Source organism: Macadamia integrifolia, chromosome 10, assembly GCF_013358625.1.
Source record: "Macadamia integrifolia cultivar HAES 741 chromosome 10, SCU_Mint_v3, whole genome shotgun sequence".
NCBI classification, from domain to species: Eukaryota; Viridiplantae; Streptophyta; class Magnoliopsida; order Proteales; family Proteaceae; genus Macadamia; species Macadamia integrifolia.
The window spans coordinates 23,040,675-23,049,078 of NC_056566.1; the positions used below are offsets into that span (position 1 = coordinate 23,040,675).

Genomic DNA, 8,404 nt, shown 5'->3' on the forward strand with positions numbered 1-8,404 from the left:
TCGCTATCTGTATAAAATTGTACTTCTTAATCTTCAACTCCCCTCCCTTGTAACCAGGTTTCAAGTGATCGTAGATAGGGATGTAAATGGATAGTCGAAATCCGAATTCATATTTGTTTAGGGTATCCGTATCCAATTAAAGGATATCCGGATTAAAATTCGAATTATTCAAAAAATAATTATTCAATCCGATTAAATAATCAATTAATGATTTTGAGGGTTCTTGAAGTTTAAACAGATTCTAAAGAATGAGGAAAATAGTTAAAACAACTTAGAAGATGAATTAAGAGCAAATTATATTCATTGGGGGAAGATGGTCTAGATTACACAAGTTAGAGAGTAAACGGATAATTAAAAATTCGAATTCGATCAACATCCGTATTTGCTTAGGGGTATCCCTATCTGGATTCAATCTGTATCCGATCCGTTTACATCCCTAATTGTAGACCAGCTGAGAGACCGAAAATAGGAAGGTGGTCTACAATCTGCTCGACCATCGTGAGAGTGGTCATAAAGCAGTTAGCTCAGCCATTGCTAGGGATTTGAGATCTTAAATCAATTCCAAATAGGTGTATGTCCTATTTCATATCCTGCACTGTTCAGAACTTCAACTAAAAAGTAGTTTAGCCAGATTGAAAAAGTGGACCCTTGAGAATCAGGCTAGTATTAGTCTACAAGCATATACACAGGTTCCATGCTAAATTGATCAGAATGAACACATAATAACTTACCTAATTAATGTTTGAAAATTTATATTAACCATATGGGAAAAATCTTCTTGACCTCTCTTGTTTGTCCTCAACTTGTTATTACTGTGTTAAAAATTTAGAATACCATAGGAGTAACCTCCTCCTCCTTGCTAACAGTATCTGAGCTTCAAAATGATGAAAGGTAAGAATTTTGGATCTATGAACAAAGATGAATTTATTAAATACATTTACAATGATAATCCCACGGCGGCTATAAGATCATTCTGAACACTACTACTGGTGCCAACAATGGTGATGGCGCATCGACCGGTGGGATACCAAAAGTTAGCAACATGCATGTTGAAGATGTGTTTAAGATATTGTCGACTGTAGTGGCAGTGAGAGTTCTTGAACAATTTTGTGTACCTGTGTAATTTGGTAATAGATCTTCAGATCTTGCAGAATCAGGTAAAGTGGGAAGTGCAATGGAAAGGGTGGGAACAGGCCTAAAGGTTAACCACCTAACTCAATATAAATCCAAAAAAAAGAAAAGAAAAGAGAGAAATATAATAAGACCCTCAAAATGATCCAAGACATGCTGTCCTCAAGCCTAGGGTCAGCTTCGTTTTGATGTGAAGTACAAGTATAATAAACAAACATCAACTTCTCAGTGAAAGATGAGCCTTGGACACAAGTTCATTTAGGGGAATGCCTATTTGACCTTGCAGGTATATACAAGCAACAACTCATTTATAAAAGCAGTAAAGGAAGATCCTATATACTAGCCCCTATTAACAAATTCACTACTATCAGTATCTTTGCTGTACAGGTGAAATCTGGGCGTGCCTGATTATACTAATGGAAAACCACACAGAGTCTCCAATAGAATTCTCCAAGTCCTGGCACTTAAAACCTATAACTATTTTTAAATATATTCATAAAAGTCAATTATCATTTGAACTCTTTATTCAACCCTAGCTTTACCGAAGAAACCGAGAATGCCGCTATCAGGCACTACTTTATACTATAAACAGAGCCCAATCCTCCTCCAGCCTGCTCCAGTTGGATCATATAAGCAATTAGTGATTCAGCTTAAAAATCGTCCTCATCACCAAAGAATTCCCATCCATCATCCAAAGGGATCTTGTCATCACCAGCAGCAGTATTCTCTTCAACGCTGCTCTTCTGCACCTGGCCTTCAGATGAAGGAGCTGGGCTTGGCTTCTCCTCAGAAGCCTCGACTTCCTCAGGAACCCGATCAGACACCAGACTCTTAATGGAAGAGCTTGAAGATGCTAAAATACAACTTGTCTGGCTTGAGGATAAGGACTTGCTAATAGGGACACATTCGTCAAACTTTTCTTTCAGCAATTTCACATCCTGACAAATAACCGCAATCTCTCCTCTGATGAAGAAAAAAAAAAAACAATTTTTGTGAGCAATCACATATCTAGAAATTTCATAGTAGTAAATAATATTGTCAAATTTTCATTCAAAAATCTAAAACCAAAAAAAAAGGGGGGGGGGGGAATAAATGCTTCACATCGTACCATTGATCATGCATGGGGAGCAATTTTTTAGAATATGATAAACTAGTAATTTGTTTATACAAGGCAACCAGCAATATGAATACTTCTATTTGGGGCAAGAATTTAGCTTTATGGACAACCATTTCTGTAATTTAACCCCACGATGGGAAATTGGGATTGGAGAACGTACATTAAACAGATAAAACAGAATAAAGAAGAGAAATGGAAAAAGAGATCTTCGGAAATATTAAACAGCCTAGAGGCTAAGCATAATGTTGGCTCTTCACATGTCAAGGTGCATACTGATGTGAGGCTTGTGTGTTCTAAATGATAAATATATGGCGTGTAAAGATTAATTTTAGACAGCGCCAGCCATGCTAAGCTGCTGCCCTAAGTTTCCGAAAAGAAATACAGATATGAGGACTTACTGCAATATATCAACAACATGACCGCGGTCCATGAGAAAGTCCCGTAACTGCAGCATGAGAGAATAAGTTCAAATTCGTCATTTTGTTCATTATTTTATGCAATGTCAAAACAAAATGCAACATATTCCCAATCGGGGTAACTGCTCACCTTGGAGTTCTCCTCAGCTTGTTGCTGTAGTCTTTTGGTCTCCTCAACTACCCTCTCCATCGCTAGCTCTTGCTCTACAAGAACCATTCTTGCTGACTTTTCATTTTCTAGCTTCTCTTGCCCGGCTATTTTTCTCTCTTCTGCTGCTGCAGATAATCGTATTTCAAGAGTTTGGCTCATCTGCCACAGAAGTCACATACCAAGTAAGGAAAAGAACTAGTAATGCTGCAAATGTCTTCATATGGACTTTTCTTTATCCGTAACATCAAAAGAGCATTGAGGTTCTAATGTCAAGTTTTAGAAAGGAAAATTGATCATGAACCACCGGAGGGAAAATGCACTATTTGATGACTGCTGCACTTTCAAAAACAAAATTATGTGGTAGGAAAAATGCACTAAATTGACGATTGTTATACTTTCGAGAGCAAATTACCTGGTTTACCAGGTTCATTAAAACTGAGTTCATAACTTCAAAATATAGCAGGACATACTACAAAACCAAGTCTGGAGGAGGGGAAAAAACACACTCAAAAATGTTTAAGAGATTTTTTTTTTTTTTTTTTTGGGGGGGTGGGGTGGGGTGGGCGTGGGGGGGACTGATTCTCTAAACACCTTTTTTAATTTCAACTCATCAAGCAAGATGTTTGGCAAGTATCAATTTAACCAATATCAATGAACCAAATGTCACAGAATGCACCTCATCAAGAACTGCCAAAGATTTTTCTCTCTCATCAGACAAATTCTGGATACGGGCTTGAAGTTCCCTGAGTTCTGTCGCTAGAATCGCCTTCTCTCCATAGACTTCTCCTGCATGCTGCAAAAAATCAGAAAGAAAGGTTTTCTTCATGAGTTAAAGTCAAACAATTTTTACCACTGAACTAAAAAAACAAAAATGATAAGATCAAGTCAAAACCATGTCGTTGGCTTCCTTAGCATGTTGCAGCATCTCTCTAAGGTCTTCCACCTTGGCAAGAATATCAAGACCACCCTCCGCAACTTCCCTTTTGGCCTTTTCCGCAGCTTCCTCTTGAAACTCCAATTCTTTCATCTTGTTGATGACAGACTCCATTGCCAAGAACAGAGTTCTCTGCACCATTTTAATAAACGAGTTTTACAAACTGTCTTTCCTGCAGTGCATAAAGTATCTCAAATTGACAATAATTTCTACATCTGCAACTAAGTACACCCTCAAGCAGGATTAAATCACCTTGTGAAGTCGCAAAACATTCTAAGCAATCTTCAGACTAGTCAAATATCAAATACAGCTCTACATAATAGAACTGTAAAGGATAGAAGTCAAATCTACAGAATAATGAGAAACTAACAATATGCCCAGTAAAACAAAGACATTTTCTTACAAAACCATTGAAATAATAAGAGAATACCGTTGCCACATTCTTGCCAAAGTTTGTCATAGAAGAACGCTTCCCTTGCCAACGCTGAAAGAGGTTGGTGGTGGGCAACTTTATTAATGTTCTCCTATCTAAATTCTGTTTCTGCCTATCTAGAACGTGTTCATTTAATTGAACCAAGAGATTGACATGAGAGCTTTTCAAGCATCTATCCAACGAGGCTCTGTCTTTTATTGTATTCACCCAGACCTTTGAAACCTTTCTACGATACGAGAAATTTCCTCTCATGAATGTTTAACATGAGAAAATGAAACAAACGATCAAGCATTTATTAAAAGATAACAATTTACAGCAGCCTAACAAGATTATGTTTCTATTGACTATAATATCACCAAAATCTTCATATCACATACTGGTTTATATGAAAAGGTTGGGTAAACAAAAAAAAAAATTTGAAATAGATATAAAGAATTTGGAAATTGGAGGTTTATGATCAATCATTGCCACATTGATTGACTAAGAATAAAGAAAAAAAAAACAGAAGAGAAATAAAATGAAGCAAAACCAGATCCAATCAACACAAAGCAGCTTGACTATGAGCTTCTGACCACCAAAAATAAATGGAGTTGCATAAGCAAAATATAAATCTAAATTCACTACTCCCACCAATTCCAGTCTTAGCACTGTTGTCTACTACGAAAACTTCCAGGAAAGGGATCTTTGATCACAAAAGGGTCATTAAAATAAAAAAGTTGACAGAGTCAAGAGAACTTTAGAAGTCAGGAGTACCTTGTTATTTTTTGCTTCTCCAATACTCTCCTCGAGAAGATCAATGCTACAAATTTGGCTGGAATGTGAAACAATAGCTATTGATGAAGACCCATTTTCAACATGACCTACAGCATCAAAGACCTCTTCTGCAGAAACATTCTCTGATGGACTTCTTGAATCTGGTTTCTCGAAGTCATTAATGATAGCACCAATCTTTGCTGACAAAGATTCATATTCTGCAGAATCTGCTGTTTCTTCTTGAGATTCTTTAGCCGATGAAATAAGCTGAACTGAAGCTGGCAAATTTTCCACTTTCAATGAATCGGCATCTAAGCAAGTTTGATCTTGATGACTCTCTCCACAAGTAGACCAACTATCATGTATTACCAACTCATTTGAATCTTTTATATTGAAAGATGAAGCATCATTACAGCAGTCAGTGAAACAGTCTTCCTGTATCAAAGGTCCAGGTCCCACATGTGAAACCTGATCTGACCCATCTGCAACACTGATATTTTGACTCTTTCCAAAAGAAATGAACTCTTCAGTTTCAGTATTTAAAAATAAGTGAACAGAAGGCTGATCCAAGGCTGTGTTTCCAAGTCCACATGCGCTCATTTGCAATTCATCACCATATCCACCATGGGGACTTGAAACAGAAGAACCAACAAATTCCTCGTTCACACATTTTGCATCACCAAAAAGTGCATTGGTAGTATTGATTGAATCATTAGCATTTTCACTAGCATCAAATACTGAATTTGACTGTGAATCTGCAATTACCCCTTCAACTACCCCCTGCCCGGGCTCCTCTGTTTCAACCACAAAACCAATATAGACAAGAACCCATTAATTGCAAGTGAAAGGAATCAACACAATTACACAATAATATAAAGAGGCTAAAGACCATAAAAACGCGAAGAATAAAAACAAAAATTACAGTTTCATTTCAAACTACAATGATATTGAGTGAATAAGAACAAGTGAAAAGGCGTATAAGACCTGCAACTAAAAAAAAGGTTAGCACCATGACCAAAATAGACTAAGGCTTGAGATAGAAAAAACTATTACCTCCTCCGAAAATTGAATGATTAACATCTTGACTATCATTCTGAGTACAAAGTGGCTCTGATGGACTACGAAGATAGGGAAGAACCTCAAAAAGAATACATTCCACAGCAGCATCAGCATCCTTGGGGTGTTCAATGGCAACAGCCTTCAGCACACGTATATCAACCTGTAAAGAAAAAGAAAAGTTGATTGTGTTGCCTCAATTGATCTTTCAAGGACAGAGTTCATAATTGCATGGAAACCCTAACACAGAAATAACTCCGTGAAAAAGAATGATACAAAGGGAATCTAAGCAAACCATTTTATTATTAGGGTAACAAACTCATTATGCTGAGTTGAAAAAAAAAATAAAAAATTCCTCACCTGAAACCACTAAAGAAAAGGAAATTAAGGAGAGAGAGAGAAAGAGAGGTTTACATATGGCAATGTTAAAGCATGGCATATGGCATTTTATCTACCTTCCTAGAGATTCATATCACTATCTTTACCTTTTTGAGTTAGATGACACCTCCAACGTCCACAGGGGGAAAGAAAAAAGAAAAAAAAGAGGATGGAAGGGATTGGGGTGGTGCAGAGTACAAGAGGGGGGGGGGGGGGGTTAGGCACTCTACAACATGAAATCTCCATTCAACGATGGGTCCTTTCAAATCATACACACCCACATACATGCACACAAACAAATAGATGAAATTGCTGGTTCCATGCAATGAAGCAACTGAAAAGAAATTTGGATAGTTTTAATGAAACACTAAACAATTTAGTACAGAGAATCTTTGGCACACCAGGCTCCAAAATAAGCTAAAAACACCCATAATTCATACACGCATTGAATATCAAACATAAAAAAATTGACTCTAAATGAAAAATTATATGACAAAATTTCAATTAGTGGACAATTTCCTGAAACAAAGTGTGGTGGGGGAGAGAAACAAAATCAGGTAATGAATCAAGTCATATCCAAGACCTATTAATTGAAATACCCATACCTGTGGAAAGACCTCTTGCAGAGATCTAAAGACTGAACTGAAACCCATAATATGAGAGCTATTAATTCTGCACAAAACTTTATAGTTACAACCATAAGTGATAAAAAAGAAACAATCTCTCACTTTCCAACCAAAATTTGCAAAAGAAAGAGTTATAAATCGGCCAAAACGAAAAAGGATACCGAGAGTCGAATCACAAAATAAACGAACGGGGTGGGAATACAAAATTCGATGCCGTAACAATAATAGTAAGGATGGTTTTAAAAGAATAATGGATAAACAGAGAAAACCCTAAAAGAAGGAGATAACAGAAAACTAACCTTACAAAGCAAGGTTTAGTTCTTTCACAGGAGGCTGCAAGCAACTTTCTGGTTTCTCGGGAAGAAGAGGAAACGAGCGGAGGGGAGAGAGAGAGAGAGAAATTTCTCGGGAATGGCACCTTGTATTTGTTATCTTCGTCTCGAAGAGAGAGACCAACGTAAGAGTTCGCCAAAAGGGCAAAAAAACAAAAAGTCCGCCGTGGAACATCTACGGCAAAGGAGCCATTGAACAGACAAATGTCATTTTAACAGTGGTTTTCTACAGTTAGATTGGAATATTTAAGAAGAGTCAGGAAACAGCGTACGGGCCAGTGTACATCCGACGGGCAGGTGCATGCCCGGATACTGTCAAGCGTCTGATGCGCACTATTGCACTGAAGAGCATCCGTGTCCATACACCATGCGAGCATTGTGATTCAGAAACTTGGTAAAAGTAATGACGGTGTGGAGATCCTTTCCCTCACCCTCTCCATGTGGGGACCCACACTAACACACTCATTCTCTCGCTCTTTCTTGTGTCCGGGTTTAGAAAATTGTGATAAGATCTATTGGTTGGATCGACCCACATCCGAAACCTAAAGTTAGGGAATATTTGGATCCCACAAGCTATTGCCTGGTATGTCTATCTATCCCTCTTCTCTTTGAAATGGTCTCTTACCCCTCCTATATGATATCGTGTCTCACACTCTATTGATATCACTTACGGTGTATCTATCTCTTTATATTTTGTGTACATTTGTCACGTATCTCACTCGAAACACCTAAAGAAGACTATTAAAAATATTATTCTATCGATTGCTTGCTGATATCAAGTCTGGACCTTTAGAGTTCATACAACTTTAATTTTCATTTTGCATTTAAAAGAAGGTATTGCCTCACTTTATTCCTTTTTGAAATAATAATATTTTTTCCAGTGAAAAACTTCTGTAAACTAATAGTTGGAAGGTGATTAGGCAACTTTAACCATTAGGATATCTAGGAAATAGAGTGAATTGGCCACATATTAAATTTCAAATTCGGATTCAATTTATACCTTCCATTTAATGACATATCCTCTAATGTATGCCCATGCACCTTCTCTCCACTAAAAAAATTTCAAAGGTAGTTAAA

At 37.2% G+C, this 8,404-nt stretch overlaps 1 protein-coding gene across 2 annotated transcripts; it reads right to left on the bottom strand.

Moving 5' to 3' along the window:
- Nucleotides 1–1,388: 1,388 nt before the first annotated feature.
- LOC122091892 lies at nt 1,389–7,448 on the bottom strand. 2 transcript variants are annotated; one of them, XM_042662128.1, is made up of 9 exons: nt 7,300–7,448; nt 6,975–7,041; nt 5,989–6,154; nt 4,936–5,729; nt 3,708–3,881; nt 3,492–3,608; nt 2,795–2,974; nt 2,647–2,693; nt 1,389–2,094 (listed from the first exon to the last, which is right to left on the bottom strand). In XM_042662128.1, exons 2-9 carry the CDS (start codon nt 7,020–7,022, stop codon nt 1,782–1,784), a joined length of 1,839 nt encoding a protein of 612 aa, XP_042518062.1. In that variant the 5' UTR covers nt 7,023–7,041; nt 7,300–7,448; the 3' UTR covers nt 1,389–1,781. The 2 variants fall into 2 exon arrangements, with proteins under 2 accessions (XP_042518062.1, XP_042518063.1); XM_042662129.1 differs by having other exon boundaries at nt 7,295–7,428.
- Nucleotides 7,449–8,404: the final 956 nt, after the last annotated feature.